Genomic DNA, 17,807 nt, shown 5'->3' with positions numbered 1-17,807 from the left:
CATGATACCGTTAAACTCAAGGTGTGTAACTGCATGAGGGTATCAATTTCTCAATTTTTTAGAAAATAAAAATACCACTTTCATCAAGCCAGGATTGCAGGGTAGTGTCTGGCTGTACTGCTAAGATAGAAACACTAACAGTGAATGAATACAAAGGTTCATTCTGAAGAGAATAGATCAGTGCATGACTTTAGTATCCTGTCTCTATGATAGGAAAATAATGAAGCATACAGACATGTCAGAACAAAAATATATAGTGTGATATCATTACAAAATTTTGCGAATGCTCAGGCAGGAACAAAAAAGGATAGAAACATCATAAAGAAAAAATCCATTACTGTGCTCTGTGCTACGCTCCCAGCAGAAGCATGAAAGATACTGTTGTAGTGATTTCATGTATTTCAGGATAAAAAGGTACAGATACAGCTTAGGCAGAGTGAGCCATTAAAGTTCCAGTGCTTAAACAATGCAGAGTCCGTTTCGGTGGGAGCTGCAGTCCACAATCCCCAGCATGGTTACAGGAAAATGAGACAACAGCCATTGAGGGCTGTGTATGAATGATCTCTCAGTGTTGCAAAGTTTGGCCGTGCACGTCAACCAACCCGAGGAGAAAGAGAACACATCTTGAAGCTCTAGAGACAATCCAAACAGTCCCTCGTGCTCTTGTCATTACATTTTTGGGCAACAGACTGTGCAATTTTTCTATCCAATCTCTTTTCTCTTTTGATCACCAATGAAAAAAAATTCAGAGACCAACATATAAAGCAATAGTTTATTGCAGATTCGTGGCCTCCAGGAGATGGATGAGTGAGCATGGATATTTCAGGATAGGATAGGCTTAAACTTCATGGGTCGTGTCAACAGTCTGTGCATCCAGAAATGAATGAATGAATGACTGACAGTAAAACTGCTTCTAATAAAGGCAGCTCTGTGCAACTGAGTGGAAAAGAATACATAAGGTTGAGGTGCAAACTCCAGGCAATACTATGTACCAAATTTTTGTGGGTAGTATTTGGTATGGTACATTCTAACCTCACAGAGCTTTATTAAAGAAAATTTTCTCTTGGGGAGGATAGGCTCCAAAGTATGTTCCTAGCTAAAATACATCAGTATCTTTGAAGTAATTTTGAATATGAATTCCTTTACTATCCTATGTGAAACTGCAGAATGTGAGCAGCATAAGAATATGATACACAGTAGTGTTGATTGGACAGCTCCTATTGCAATATTTCACATTAGAAATTTCCTCCATTTTTATCACTGCCTTGGTAAAGAAATGAGTCCCTGACTCATTCCTGGGCACCTGTGTGTCTTGTAAGACAGGCCTGATTTAAGTTAAATATCATAACTGGTTGTTCCTATGGAAAAAATATTTCATTGCCCAGTTGTGTAATATCAATATTGCTTCCATCAGTAAAAACCAAATAAAACATTTATAAAGTTGACCAGGACAAAACTGGACTGCTCAGAGTGGAAACGCTGCCTATGTAGAATTTTCTGCAGTAACACTGTGAGAGGACACAAGACTCTTGGATCAACCTGCAGCCCTTGAAACTGAGGCCAATGATTTTGGGTAAGGTACAAATTTGTGGGGGAAAAATGCATTTGTTATTCAGTTATTTCTATCACAGGCCCCAATCAAAAATCAAGACTACATTGTTCTGATCAAGGCAAATCCATGCATTAAAAGACAATGCCTGCCTGAAAGAAATTTCAATTGGACTTTGTGCTAGAGGATTACATGTGGTTTTTCACAGTCTAAAGTGGGGTGAAAAGAAAGGACATTGAAAAATGAGAATGCATGAAAGGTTTAGTGTAATGAAATCAAAGCTGATGAAAAGTTAAGTATCTCCCCCCTCCCCCCTTTTTAAATTTTAATATATCAACTTCAAGAAATTAAAACCAAGTAACTTTCTCAATAGTTTCTTACTTCTGCTGTAAAACTGTTTTAGTTTTAGGGGGGTTTTGCCTCAGTTTCTTTCCCCTTAGTTTTTATGCTTTTCTTTTAAATTGTCCGCTTATTTCTAGTCTAATTGTTCTCCCTACCTATTGCTATATTCAAATGTGGCTTCTCTAATTCTGAGACTGCACCACAAACGTTGCTGTTGGATGGTGTGCCAACTCCCAACACGTTCAACAGAGGTGAAGGAAATTAAACAGCTTCATAAATCCCTGCTAGACTGGGGTCTGACATGAGGGAATCGAGGTGGTAATTCCACACTAATTCCCTCTATGATCCAGCCAAAACCACCTGCAGCACAGCCTGGCTTTCACATGCACTTCTCTGTGAGCACCTCTGGAGTCCTGTCTGGTACCCATGGAAGATGAGGGGCTCTGTGTTGATACAGACCTCGAGGAGATGAAGTTACATCCTCATATACTCTAACACCAAGTACTCCTCTTGGAGCTATTTTGGAGGAGACCAAGGCTCGAGTGTGTTTTATTATCTCAGACATACTGAAGGACTGTTTTTCTGATTCTATTAATGTACGTTTCAAATTATAATCTCTCCTCAATACTAATTGATGGATCTATAACTACTTGGGTTTGATAAATTTAGAAGGGATTCCTCACTGGTTTTTAGAGGAAATGGGAGAAGATACTGTCAAGACTGAATACTGTACAAAATCACCGGGGTGATTTTGATCAAATTTAAGTACCTGTGATATGCCTCCTGCAGAAGACATCTACCTTGGAAGGGATGATGTTGCTGGCTGTTGCTGAATGTGAAATGATCTTTTCCCCTGCCACCCGTTTTTCTGTGGCAAGAGCAGTGAGAAACTGTTTGTCACTCAGCCACACACCTATTTATCTCCCCTTGTTTGAGCAGACTCTTTCAGGATGAACCCTCTACAATTTCATACCACAAACAACTCGAGATTTTACCCAGGCTAATGGTTGGCTCTGGTCCTTTGCCCTTTAGGTCTCAACAAATTCTCCTCCTCCATCTGATCTATATTTAGGTATACAGCAGTATTCTAAGTTTCATCATCTTTTCCCTCAAAACCATAAATATTTTATGATTAAGTCTAGTCTTTGCTGCAACTCTAAGAAGTTTCCTGGGGCTTGCCAGAGTATCAGGCCCACGTGTCATAATAATGCTCCACTAACTAAAACCACAATAATGCTCCACTAACTGAAACCACAATAATGCTCCACTAATTAAAACCACAATAATGCTCCACTAACTAAAACCACAATAAAGCTCCACTAATTAAAACCACAAGCTCAGAAAGAAGGAGGAGAGGTAACAAAGGAGCCATGAAGAAGGGAGGAACCCACAATAAAAAGTGCATGAAAGGAACAAGAGTTTAACTAAAGAATCTTGTCTTTAGTTATTTCCAGTTTTGGTGGCTCTTCTGTTCTTGCTTCACTCCACTCCCATGTTGTTATCTCCTATAAATTTCTTGTTCCTTTCTTGTCACCCACTCTTCACCATCTTTCCCCACCACCCCACTTTTTTCCCTGTCAAGATGAATCTCAAACCATGCCAGTTTGTTCCGTTTGTTCTGTCAAGCGACACCTCCAGCTTGCTCTCCCCCGGGGCAATACTAGAGGGTGCCATTAATCATTTCCCAACAGCATTATGGAAAAATCTGGGGCTTCATTCCAGGCCCTGGGTAGAAATGCCCATAGACCCCACGCACCGTCAGGAGTTTGTACCTTGCTGCAGGGAGCGATCCAGTAGGCTATTGCAAGGAAGGGCAGGCCGATGGAGACTCCAAAGACAGCCAAGAACTTCACAGCTATGGATTGCTGCCTTAAGCCTGAGAGGTTTTCATACCACATGGTGAGCAATTGCTGCTGGCAGTTGGGGTGAGCAACAAACTGTGAGAAAAGCAGAAATAGAGACATCAGTAGCATTGTCTAAGGAGGATGAGATTTCAGGGAATAACCTTCTGAGCTTGCCCATGGAACGTGACAGGTCGTGCCTTTGTTGTCTGACAAACAAACAGAAAACTGCAAAGCAGGCACACAAGACCCTCAGGTACTGGCAGAATGTGCATCACTTCTACTCCTTGTCTTCCCTAGGGTCGAGCTACCTTTATGTGATTAAAAAGCAGAATGTCAGAGCCAAACCCCAAAATCCATGTGGTCAGCACTGACAAAATGCCTCTGAGCAAGTTACCTCTTGGGGTAAGACAGTCTACCTGGGATTCAGAAAAGACACAGATGTACTTGGAAGTCAAGCTGAAAAACACCATCATGACTTTGCTAGAGACAGAGGCCCTTGACCCAGCAGCTTAACATGGCACTAATATTATAGTGTTCTATTCACTGTGTAAAGACCAAAAGGGAGCCATTCTGCAGGGCTCTCCTGCAAATTATGAGATCTGGCTGGTATTTTGCTACTTTAAATGCTTTATCTCAGAGTACCTTTCAAAATATGACAGCTCATTCTTTACTGATCAGACAAAAAGACAAATTCAAAAGCAGAAGGAAAAGCTGTGGTGCTCTGGTACAGAAAGTACCTGTTTTGTACCCTGTAACTGAGACTCTTCTGCAGTTTACTGTTCAGAGGTAAAAAAAAAGAGATAAAAGGAAAGGCGAGCAGCAGAAAAGTGAAAAGGACAATTTCTTAATGGCAAAATTACAGCACCACCAGATCCCACCTAACGGTTTTATAATAAAAGATTAAACTTCTTTATTTCATATTGTTCTTTGAGGTGATTGAATTTAGAATGTGGCTACCTTTAATCACAAAGAAGGATAATTAAAAGGCAAAATAACAGAAAGAAAACATGAAAAATAAATATGTTGCTGATGCAGTTAATTGCATTAGCAGAACTGAGGGTTTCATTTATTAGTTCAGTGGCTGAATGAATGTTCCTAGGAGGGAAATATAAAATGCTCTACTATTTCAATGAGCAGAACTTTCTGGAGGTGAAGGGGAGGATGAAGGGGGTCAAGAAAAAAAGAGAGGAGGAAAGCAGAGGCTGCTGGAGCTTGGTGGCCACTGCTGCCCTGCCTGCCTGGACATGGACCAGGTCTGGCAGCCACTCCTTGCCCTGGATCAGCCCTTTAAGCTGAAAGATTTCAGCCGTTGTCTGTAGTTTTCTTGGGACTGAAAAGCAGAGAAAATGCTAACTCTGCTTTCATCTTCACTATCTGTGAACCATGATCGAATTGGGAACTTAATGGACTCTTTTTGAGATGTTTGCATAACAAAACTGTTACTGTTCAGAAGGAAATACAGTTGCACAGTAATTAGGATTGCTGTGGAATAGCACTTTTCCTTCATTAAAAGCACATTAGCAGATGTTTAAAATGCGCTCTTGAGATGAATTTGGCTTTTCTCAAAAAGAAAAATAAAGAAAATGAGACTTTACCCCTTCCACTGAATAAATCAATCAGAACAAAGTAATTTGTAGGTACTTTTAACCTCCTTTGTCTTTAGAATTTTTTCCTGGAAATATTAGCGTTTTAATATGCTTTCTTTTAATCTGCTTTCAAAAAAAAGCAAGCTTTTAAAAAAGATAATTATAAATCATGAGTCCTAGTCCTTCTGAGCATTTAAAGTTCGAGGTGATGACAGCAGTATTACAAGGAGGCATTTCCTAATGCCCAGCGTTTATGTCTGCACTAATGCTGCTTGGGCTTGTTATCTTTCTGGCAAATTGACAGAAAAATCAAGTGGAAGGAAGCTCGGTAGAGAATTGATCCCTTTTCCAAATTTTATTTTCAGATATCATGAATTCGACAACAATTGTAGAGGCTCATGGAAAGGGAAATTACACTGGTGAATGTGCAGACTTCTGGGATGAAGGGCCCAAGCAACATCCAGACTTCCTCCTCCTCTTGCAATTGCTCACTGCATTATGAGAATTGATTCAAACAAAGAAATTCAGTTGTCCTTGGCAATGAGACAGTCAAAGACTTCTGGTTGGCATTTCAGAGACTTCATCAGACATTTTAATCTGTCCATTTTTTCACTTTGTCTGGGAACAGCTACAATGAAAATACAAATATAGGAAAATTGAGAAGGAATTGCCATAAAACCCAGTTCAGTGGAACAGTTTATTTTGTACAAGGCAATAAAGACAGGTGGAGTGGCATAGAGCCTTGATGGTGTTCATCTTACTCTGATTATTACAAAAATGAGGGAAAAATAGGTTTAGGATCAGAAAGATCAGTGCATGAATGAGTTTTGATCTGTTATTTGCTTATAGCAAGCAGTACAGTTTTCATTGTTTTCTCTATCAGACATTAATGAAACACACAGTGACCCCTGGGCACTGCCAGCCCTCTCTCTATCAACATTTCAGAAACTCATCTTAGATCTCCTCAGAGATGTTACAGAGCCATTTAACTTTCTCTGTCCCCTGGGAATGGGCACTAACACCAAGTTAAAGATTACACTAATGCTTTGCTTAGTGACTTAGGCACGGAGAAGAACAGAGCTTGAGACAAAAGCTTCAAGGCAGAATGCTTCAAAGCATTATGACAAATGGTGATGTGTGATATTGAATTTCAGAGGACTGAATGCTGCAGTGCTTTTTCAATGTTCCCATTAAATGCTATTTTCCTTTCTTCAGTGCCGGAAAATGAGGCGAGGAGGCTTTTAGGGACAAACTGTGGATGCTCCTGTGCTGCAGACAAGAAAGAGTGGTGTGACCAGGGCTGTGCAGAAGGGCAGGATATCTCTGATTGAAATGGAAGCACTGGCAGTGGAGGGGATTGCCTGGCTCCAAAACCAGCCACTTAAAAGCATTGAGTGCTTTATCTCCTGGGCAGAGGCAGTAAGGTAATGCATCAGGACCTGCGAGCTAAAGCAAAATGTTTTCCAGTGCTTGTGCATTCAGAAACCACGGTGGAAGCTTTTCTGGTCCCATGGCCCTGGGATCCCAGTAGATGGCAGTGCTTTTTGCTGGTACCGTGCATACCTTTTGATATAGGAAGGAAACTGTACTTCCCTCCAGCCTATCAGTCACCCAGCTTTTTAAGTTAAAAAAAGGCTAAAATAATTATAATAAAATCACACATCAATCAGCTCAAATAATGAAGCTGCCAAAGCAGCATTTTTGAGAGGCAGTGAAAGACTCAGGAAAGTATTGACAGCTCCAAAAGCCCCTGTCCTGTGCTACAGGGGATTAAATGAGAGAGATTAGTATTTGTCTGGAATATGGAAAAAAGTTCCTCAGAGACTTCAGTGGGAATTGAAAGGACCTAAAGAAACAGTTTTACATATAGGAATAAAGAGGGTGTTTCAGAGATCACTGTGGATACCACATTGAGTGATAACTTCTCCACATTTCTATCTAATTCGATGTGTGGCAGCTCTTTCTGCTAGCTCAGCGTGTATATGCATTGTGGGGAAACACTTTCCAGCCCTTACGACAGAATGAGAGTCTTTTCCTCAGCATAGCTGTTCAAAACAGGAGTTTCAGCCCACAGATAATAAAGTACCTTTATATTTCTGTGAACATATAGAAAGTTACTTCTGATAGAAAACACTGTAATAGAGAGACTTTTTTTTTTTATTTTCTACTATATTGAACAGAGAAAGAGCCTGTAAGAGGAGAGGAGAGAGAGGAGAGGAGAGGAGAGGAGAGGAGAGAGAGGAGAGGAGAGGAGAGGGAGGAGAGGAGAGGAGAGGAGAGGAGAGGAGAGGAGAGGAGGGAGAGGAGAGGAGAGGAGAGGAGAGGAGAGGAGAGGAGAGGAGAGGAGAGGAGAGAGAGGAGAGGAGAGGAGAGGAGAGGAGAGAGGAGAGGAGAGGAGAGGAGAGGAGAGGAGAGGAGAGGAGAGGAGAGGAGAGGAGAGAGAGGAGAGAGGAGAGGAGAGGAGAGGAGAGGAGAGGAGAGGAGAGGAGAGGAGAGGAGAGGAGAGGAGAGGAGAGGAGAGGAGAGGAGAGGAGAGGAGAGGAGAGGAGAGGAGAGGAGAGGAGAGGAGAAGAGAGGAGAGGAGAGGAGAGGAGAGGAGAGGAGAGGAGAGGAGAGGAGAGGAGAGGAGAGGAGAAGGAGAGGGAGGAGAGGAGAGGAGAGGAGAGGAGAGGAGAGGAGAGGAGAGGAGAGGAGAGGAGAGGAGAAAAATCTCTGTCTTGGACAGAAAAATGGTGTCAGCAGAAATAAGGAAACTTATGGCAAGACAGCTAAAAGACAGAGGTCAGCCTCAGATCATTGGAATTAATCATGCAGAAAAAAACCAGTCTCTCTTTTATTACTGAAATAATTCTATTCCCCTTAAAAGTACAGGCAAAAGAATTAACCACCCAGACAGGATCATCTCACTTTTCTAATGTACCCTACACAGAATAGCCAGGAGCTGTGGTAGGAAGGAAAAACTCATCAGTGAAGCAGTGGAAGCAGTTTAAAACCCTGCATATCAGAACTAACAACGTGAACCTGTGACTGTAGAGTCCTGAGGTGCTCCTGTCATGTTCTCTCAGCTTGTCCCTTCTTGTCAGCCTTATGGCAAACCTCAGTGTGTTTAATCACTGAGTGTGAGCTAAAATGGAGCTGCATAAATAGACTTTCAGTAGAACACTGGGGATGTCAAGAGACACTGGCAGGGGCAGGGATGAGCAATTTCTCTTTCCATCATGTAGCTGCATTCATGTCCTTGGAACAACCTTTCTGGGTTCATTATTAAGCATTTATCTTTTGATGTAGCTCTTTGCTTCTGCAAACCTACATTTATTAACACATTTTAGGCTGCAGCACCTGCTCACAGGAACCCTGGGCTGGGTGTGTAAGGCATCAAATGCCAGAGATCTGAGGGAAAATGCTGACTCAAATGAGTCATCCAAAGGGTTTCAATTGTCACCTCGTGCCTCTAAATTACAAGTGAAAAAGAAGGGGACAGCAAATGGGTTGCATACATGGCTTTTCCCATTTTGCCAGCATCCCTGCCCATGGCAGGAGGGTTGGACCTGGGTGATCTTTAAGGTCCCTTCCAACCCAAACCATTCTGTGATTCTGTGTTGCCAGGAACAGAGGAGCAGTGCTCCTTCCGGGATCCACACATTGGAAAAATCAGGTGGGATCTGAACCCCACACATTGTGTGCTCTGCAAAGTTAAAAGTACGTCAGAATTATCACGAAGATTTCCTGACACCTCACAGACAAACACAGCCTGAACTGACTGAGCTTGCTGTGCTTGTGTTCCCAGCAGGACCAAAGCCAGTGCTGGTCTGGAAAGGTGAGTTGGGGTTTCCTTGGCAGCTTGCTGTGCTTGAGCAAAACCAGAGGGAGGGAGGGAGGGAAAGCTGAGCTTGCTGCATAGGCAGTGCCGTGTTTCTCCCAGTGAAGCATTCACCAAAGGAGAAATGAAATCATCCTTTTTCAGCAGGTTGCTGAAGGCTGTGGGAGTATCAGCAAACATTGGCAGGGGTGGAAGAAACTCAGGGAAAGGTCAAAGCAGGATATTACTGCTCTTCCCCTGAAGGGTGAAAAATACACTGCCATTTCACCAAAGAGGATCAGATGAATTAAGGGGTATACATATGCCCACATGCAAATGACAGGGGAAAAAAACCAATGAATGTATTAAAACAAAACATAATTTCTTTGCTTTTATAACACTTTTCCCTTTTGAAGATTCTTTTGATATTTTAAGCATTTTTAAGGCTTGAAGCCTAAATAAAGGGTCTGCATTTATACTGAATAAAATACTTTTCTTTGACTGAAAGATACATTTTTGGAGGCTGGAGAAAAGGTGGAAAATGTGTCAAAACATTTTTTTTATCCAGTAAAAGACCCATTGCAGAGTCATTTCACCTGATGCAGAGCAGAAGATGACAGAGCTCAGGGGGAATTACTGAAGTTTGCTGGAAAACACACAGTGCAGGGAAAGACCAGCACAAGCAGAAGCCTTTTCTTATCTCCACGTTGTACTCTGCTCTGTGAACCTCCAAGTGAACAAAGAGCCCTTTGTTTTGTAGAAACTATTCTGAGACCTTAGCAGAAGCAGGTGGGGTATTCTGTATGATACTATGGATTTATTTCATGCTCTGGAGTGCGAAAAAAATTTGCCTTTAGCAAATGCTTGTGCTGTTAAATTCTGATAGGTGAAGTTGTCAGAGGGTAAATATGGCTGGAACTTGGTTCCCTCTTTGCTGTTGTGGCTGCAAGAGAGGCAAATAAAACTGCAGAAAGTTTAAGAAATAAATAGAAAAGTACATGCCCTACTGTTAATGAATTAAAAATAACAAGTGAAGTTCAATTCCAAAGACCCATGCTGTGACACCAGGACCTTTTCACAAAAGAGACTTGCTCTAATTATATTTAAATTCTATCCATGGCCACAGGCCCAGTTTTAAAAACACTTTGCACCAGACTAACCTTATAAGAGAGAGTAAAAGCAGGTCCAAATTCCTTTGTCCAGATGCAAAAGTAAGATTTTCATGGACGAAAGAAAATTCAACTGATCAAGACTCATTTCAATGGGATCTGACCACGGCACAAAAGGAAACACTACGTGACAAAAGATATATATCTGAGATATTGCTGCAGACACCCAGACAATAAGGAAATGTCCCTGCCCTGAGGATTGCTGCAGCTTTCCCTCTGTCCCTGGGGTTCATTTGACTGTCTAATAGCAGCACACAAATATTCATGAAGATCTTGCTCATCCTGCAGATGAGCTTTGTGACAGGCTTGGTGAATAGTCAGACCTGCTGTCTGGAGTCTAACTACAGTGGTTTTAAACCTGCAGCAAAGGGAAGAGGTTTATATTTGTAAGCAGGGCCCAGATGAGCCAGAATTATCAGGAAAAAAAGCCCCAACTAATTGTGCAACTTCACACTCTGAATTACTTTTAAGGTGTAAGCCCACAAGTATTTAGTATTAGTAATTAATTGCACCTTTCACAAAACCTTTCACATTGTTTCCTTCTGAACCAAAATCTTTCTTGTTAGAGCCATTTGGCAGAGGGCAAGTACATAAAATCCCAGGATACTCACACATTCCCCAGTTTTATTGAAATCCAATACCTGGATCCACTTGCTGGTTGACCTGAGTTATCCAGTACAAAATCATAATTTTGAACAGTTGAAACCTTCACCTAGCTCCAGCTTACAAGCACATCTCCTTCCTGTGACTCATTCTGCTCTATAAAAACAAGAGTGTTTGGGGCAGATCTGCTCCCTGCTAAACCAGTGAGTACGTTAGCAGGACTGGGATCTCACTTTGCAAAGGTGACAAAGGACAGAAGCAGGGCAGTGAAGATCATCCCGGTGCTTGTGTGATTGTCCCAAAGCCCCCGTGTGGCTCAGCTCCGTAAAGGCCATGGCACGATCCTGGCAGGATGAGCAACGTGGGTAGAAACAGGCTTTGACCAGACACCATTTAAAACCCAATAAAAACAAATTAGTCTAATAGAAGACAAAAATGATGGGGTAAATAAAACTGCCAAGACCATTGCAAATGCAATTTGCCCATTGACACTAATGCTTTTCAGTGCTGACTGGAAAAGCAAAATTAATAATAATAGTGGAAGGGACTTTTGTTGTTCTCCTGTTAATTTTATACCATATGAAATGAAAAGGTAAGCCTGATATATTTGAGATGTGTAACTAGAAAATGTAGAGTTTACACAAATTCTTTGGTTCAGTTTAAGCCTTGTTTTGCCTTCAGTTTCTTTATAATTTGACTTTCCTGAGACAAAAATAGGGCTTTTTTGGGCTCAGCATTCTTCTCTAGGGTAGGGAATAAGGCGGTTGGCTCTTTGGAAAACGTCAGTTTCTTGTTCTAGTGGGCTGCATGTTTGCTGAAGAGATTTATTGTTACTGTCTGATTTCTCCTCTTTTTACATATATGAATAAATATTATCATTGAATTATTTATCTGAAAACAAGAAACTGAATTGCAAGTCCCAGCCTTTAACATTCCAGGATTTTCATATCTGTGCAAAATCAAAACCACTTGAAAATCCTTATTATTGAATTATTCATCTGAAAACATGCCATAGTAAAAAACTACCAAGCAACAGTGTCCCTTTGGTATCTCAAAAAACAGCCACAGAGGGCACAGAAGAAGAGATTTAAAACGCCATAGCCTCTTCCTCCCCCAGGAGAGCCAGGAACTATTTTCCCTTGGTCACATGGTGAAGAAACTGGGCTGGTGCTCAAGCTCAGCTGCCTCTAGTGTAGATGGATTTATTCCCAGCAGGGCTGGTGGGGAGACAGACTCGCTCATAGGATGAGACTCCTCTCTCCACCAGGTATAGAGTCCCAAAAATATGCTCAAATGCAGACATCTACAGGAGTGTGACAAGAAGCTCATGCAGGAGAGCCTCACCCTGGGACAGTATCCATGCAGATCCACATTTAAATATCACTTGGGAAAAGACCCTCAAGAACTTGAAATATTGGTTTATTTATATTTATTTTAAGGGTTCTATTAATCCATATCTGACTTTTCATCCCAAATGCACCTTTACAGGTCTATTGCCTGTGGGGAAATAGGCAAAGTCAAAATTGAAGTCATGTAAGGTCAGATTTGTAGCAAACCATATCAATTGCTCTTTCCTGTGGGAATTTTATTTATTTATTAAAGGTAATTTAAGTCCTTTCATATGTGAGGTACATCCATGCAATGGTTTTGATGTGTTCCTCTGCTCACTTGTCTGTATCTTGATGGACATTTAAGACCCTGACACTTTGCAAATGAAAATAATTAAGTCTGCATATTACAGTAAATTTGGAATATTGCAAACAATATTCAGGATGGAGAAATGATTCATTGAAACCTTAAGAGGATGGATGTATGGGCAGGAAATAACAAAATGAGATTTGTCAAAGAAAAGAAATTAAAACATCTGGGAAAAAGGAAATAATCAGAGTCACAGATTTCAGTGGGAGGAAGGAACCTTGCTAATGAAATACTCAGATATAGAAATGCATTCTGTGGGGAAGGGAAGTAACTCCTTCCCTTTCCAATCTCTGTCAAAACATCTGCAACATGCAATTAAAAGTGTAAAAAGAAAAATTACATGGATAAGCTTTAGAGTCCAGAATGACCACAGTGTTTCTACTGTTCACTTAGATATTAAATTACATTTTACAGTATTCACTGGCTCTCCCCTGATGGAAACAAGAGATACTTCTCTTCCCACCACCACTGTCCAAGACATCAATGACTTCCCAAGGCCTCAGTTAAATATTCCTGAAACTAAAAAGTGGGAAAAAAAATTAACAAGGGATTGCACGAACAAAAGTACAACTTCCTGAAAGTCCTTTTGACTGAGGAGTTCTCCTCCTTGAGGCTTCTCATTTGGTGGTAAAACATAGCGCTGTCCTGTTCCAAGCTGTATCTGTGCATGTTATAACCACTGGGGCACTGAAAGATCAATGTTCATCCTATGAGAAATTCCTAAACTAAAGTTGTGCATCTGAATAATTTCATTTGTGTTACCAAAATGTAGTTTTCCATTGGTGTTAAGGCTGGTGTGCAGGCTGTGGGCAGTGCCCTGGTGTGCCCTCTCCCCTTTCCCCTGCAGCAGTCCCTCCCCAGGGCACTCCCCACAGGATTCTGCAGGATAACTGCAAATTGAGAGCGCTCAGATGTCACCCACCATGGCACGTGGCACAGATACACTCCTTGCTCTCCAAGGGGAGAAGTGTCAGAACTTCTTGTCAGTTTTGGGTTTCTCCTGCCCTCTGTTCTCCACCTTATTTTCCTGTGCTTCCCATGCAAAACCCAAGCTTTCCCAGGTAACCTTCCTAAGGATGCTCTACAGGAGCTGTCCCCCAGCCTGTGGCTGGGACAGTGTCTGTTACTGCATGTTTTGGGGTCAAAACTCTCTCTTCAGCACAGGCAGGGCTGGTTCTTTTGCCCATTCAGGCACTAACCTTCTCCAGCTCCCACTCAGGCTGTGGCAGCAGTTAATGAGAGCTGGGACATCTTATGCCCTCAAGCATCGGAGTCGCGTGACCAACGCAGTGCAAAGTTATAATCTAATGCAGCCACGAGTATTCTGTTCAGAGCATCCTCCATATGTTAATTATTAATAATATAGTTATGAAAAAAGTTCCTGTTCCAGCTCTCTCTTAAATAGGATTTACACAGCCATCTGGTGTTCTGTTTAATTTTTTTTTTCCCAACCCAATTTGTGTGTCTTACTGTTAATTAAATTAAAACTCATGAAAGAGAAAGGTGCTCTGGCTTTATGGTGGTTATGAACGGAGCTGCTGAGAAGACAGAGGTGGGCACTCAACATTTGCAATTAAAAGAATAGAGCAATGATAATTCTGCCATTGGGAAAGAAGGAAAATGAATGTCACCTCCTACAGAAGAGCAACAGCTTTACACCTACAGAGAAGCAACAGCTTTACACCTAAAGGTAAATGTCAACACAAGTCCCCTGCCAACATTAAAGAGAGGCAAGAAAGGATCATATTGGTACAGACTAAAATGAGAATATAAAATATGAAGGCATCTGTGCAGCTGATATACAGCAGCAAAATGGTTTTGTTGCGAGACATCAAAACTTTAATTTTCTCATCATTGGCTGTCCAAAGGTATTTCCAACCTCTGCTTCTCAAAAGCAGAAATCATGTGCTGGCTTAACTAGAAATGAGTTCACACACAGAAAAAATGTGTGCTACTCTTACGCTTCAAGTATCTGAGTGAAAACAAATTTGTTTGAATGTTTCAAGAAAAGAAAAAAAAGCCTTACTATAAAAATTTCAGTCAAGAACACAGTAAGCTTTCAGATGTTGTAAACCTGCCTGAGGAGCAGCTGAGGGTATCCATGGCCCACAGAGCTCATCGTCCTCGGGATCAGAACTTCCACTAGGCAACTGAAGCCACTTCTGGTTATAATCCACCAAAACCACCTGTTCCACCTTAATGCTGCTTTTTATTTTGCCACTTCTATGAGCAGCTGCTGGACTCCACAGTTTGCTCTCACCATGAGACTTCCCAGCCTGTGCTCCAGTGTTCAGGTTAACACCTGCACAGCCTAGCTGCAGCATCATCAGAGTGCTTGGCTGCTCTTCCTGCACCCAACCTCCCTGTCCCTGAGACCCTGCATGGCTGGAGGAGCAAGAAATCTCTTATTGGCTGAAGTGTGCAAGTGCAAAGCATCACTAAATAAACCAGGGGAGACAATGGTAAATTTGCAGCCATCCCATAACATGGGCTGAAAGTCTAGTTCTTGGAAAGAATCCAGGACTCAGTAAATGCTTAAGTGTTTGAAAATTGTTTGTTTTGCTCTTGACAAACTGTTCCCATTTTAATAATTTTCCGGGAATCATTAAGACAGCTGGTCTAAACAGAAAAATGCCTCTGAAAAACTTGAGCAGAGGACATTTGAGTAAATTTTTTCCAAAAATCCTGGGGTACAGAGTGATTATTTAGTTCTTTCAAAAAGTGGTAAGAATAACAGCAATACAGCATTTTTATAAACAACTTTGTAAACTACTGTAATTTTGGGTTACTCTTTGGTGCAAAATATGAAAAAGCAGAATTTCCTAATTCTTCAAATATCTTTTATGGAGAGTCCTTTAATTAGAGCCTTAAGCTTCTCACCATTATCTCATATGTGCTAGTAGCATGCTTTGCAAAAGAAAAAAAAGGAAAAAAAGGAAAAAAAGACCAACAAGTGAAGCCTGTAATTTCTGATGCTTTCTTGAATGACTTTACAAGATTCATCTCAAACTTTGTAAATTAGGAAGAAAGATACTGATCAATAAAGCTGTGTCCTTTCACTTGACCAGAGAATTGCTTTTCTGAAGTTGAAAATGAACGAAGTAACAGGGGACTTTAATGGGAAGCAAAGAAGGAAAAATGCAGAGACAGATCATTTAGGGCATGGACAAAAACCTGCTATAGGTACCAGTTACAGGTTTCCTGAGCAGGGGAGGTGTGAAGGCTTCAGCCCTGGTGTGAACACAAGATTTTCCTTAGGCACTGTGGCTGCAGTGACTGCACTGTATGAGGACAGTGAAGGAACAAAGAAATTTAAAAGAACAAGGGAGATTTTAAAAGACCTGATGAAACCCTGATGAACAATTGCTCTTCTGTCTGAGGGTGGGAGTCCTTGACATCTTTCCCAGACTCTGGAAATAAAAGCGTGATGAAATACAGACTGCATCAGCAGCTGTAAAAGTAAAATAATGGATATTAAATAATAATTTTCAATGTGTTTCATTGTTCTCTGCAATTTTTCATCAAAGAAAGCCTATTGTAGGCACTGAGTGTTAATATGGAAATGTGAATTAGGAAGCTAATGGTAGAAATAGATTTTTTAAACATCAAATATTTCTTAAAATTTCACATGCAAATGCAAATATTTAGTCTGCATATGAACTTAATGAAAAAATAACTCATAACCTCTAACTCCTTTTTTTGGATTTTTTTTTTTTCAGACCATTCTGAAGTCCCTAAAGTTGTCTTGTATAAAACTCCTGTGCAAGCAGGGTCATCCCAGAGCACACGGCACAGGATTATGTTTGGACAGTTCTTGAATGTCCTCAGTGAGGGAGACTCCACACGCTCTGGGCAATCTGTTCCAGTACTCGGTCACACGAACAGTAAAGAAATTCTTCCCATATCCAGGTGGAACTTCCTGGGCATCAGTTTCTGTCCGATGCCTCTTGTCCTGTTACCTGGAGCACTGAGCAGAGCCTGGTCCATCCTCTCGACACCTTCCCTGCAGACACTGACAGACACTGATGAGCTCTCCTCTCAGTTTTCTTTTCTCAGCTCTGAGCAGGCCCAGCTCCCTCAGCCTTTCCTCATAAGAGAGATGCTCTGGTCCCCTAATTACCTTTGTTCTCTGCTGGACCCATTACAGGAGCTGCACATCTCAGACTCAGGAGCCCAGGACTGGACATGGTTTAGTCATGATGAGTCATTAGCTTTGAAAAAGTGACTTGAAATTTACAGAATCTGTCCAAAAATTGGTCTGTTAAATACCCGTAATACTTCACCCTCCCTCTCACCTCTCTCTATTACAGGATTTCCTTAAAATGGAAATGGATTTCAAAGCACTGGATTTGTACACATAAACCTAAATATCTCTCAACTGAATAAAAAGCTTGCACCTGAAATGCATTGCCTCTTAAGGAAATAATTACTGTGTTACCATAACACAATGTCTTTGTTCAGCAAGTGTGACCAAAACCAGTCTATTATCATGTCACTGCCAAAGCCCAAAACCATTTATCTAAATGTGTCTGTCTCCCACAGATTCAAGATAGCTGCTAAGTACTCATCTTACACATAGACACACACTAGCTGCTGAAAAGATTGTGCTGACCTGAGAGTCATCACCAGACTGCTGAATGCTCAAGGTCATATCCTGCAATTAGTTTAATGGTTTTTATCAGTGTGCAACAAGTTGCTGTGATCCAGAAAGGATGCTCAGCTTTCCTAGGTATAGGAAGATATTTATACGTGAAAAGATCAAGTGTACATGACCTCCCACAGGTGCTTTAGGTCAGCATTCATGCACTGGGAAAAGTTCTATGTATAGAGAGGGTAAGAAATGGGGGAATGTCCCTCTGGAACCAGGCAAGCCAGGATGGAAGTGCTCAGAGCAGCACAGCAGCTTCAGCTCATGGTCTTGGTATCGAGAGGAGGACACAAATATTTAGAAGGATAAGTGAGCAAAGTAGCACAGGAGAATTCACACACTGAAAAGGCTCGAGGTTCTGACCAAGTCCTTTGCAACTCAGAATGTTCCCTGATTCTGTGACTGATTATTCTCAGGCCATGGATCACTGGGCACTGTTCCTTGATGAGGTACTATCTGTGTTGTTTAGATTAGTTCATTTTCTGAAAGACCATCAGAGCAAGTTTGGCCGCCTGTTACCAAAGCAACAGCTTCAACAACTAAACTTGACCCAGCTTGTTGAACATCTG

General features: G+C 41.4%; 1 protein-coding gene across 1 annotated transcript in view; it reads right to left on the bottom strand.

Moving 5' to 3' along the window:
• Positions 1 to 17,807, bottom strand: part of TRPC7 (transient receptor potential cation channel subfamily C member 7) — a 76,118-nt gene that overhangs the window by 28,216 nt on the left and 30,095 nt on the right. The window contains 1 exon segment of the mRNA XM_010399836.3: positions 3,664 to 3,828. Coding sequence (XP_010398138.2) covers positions 3,664 to 3,828 — 165 coding nt within the window.

Source organism: Corvus cornix, chromosome 13 (genome assembly GCF_000738735.6).
Source record: "Corvus cornix cornix isolate S_Up_H32 chromosome 13, ASM73873v5, whole genome shotgun sequence".
NCBI classification, from domain to species: domain Eukaryota; kingdom Metazoa; phylum Chordata; class Aves; order Passeriformes; family Corvidae; genus Corvus; species Corvus cornix.
This window is presented reverse-complemented; position numbering and strand designations above follow the sequence as displayed.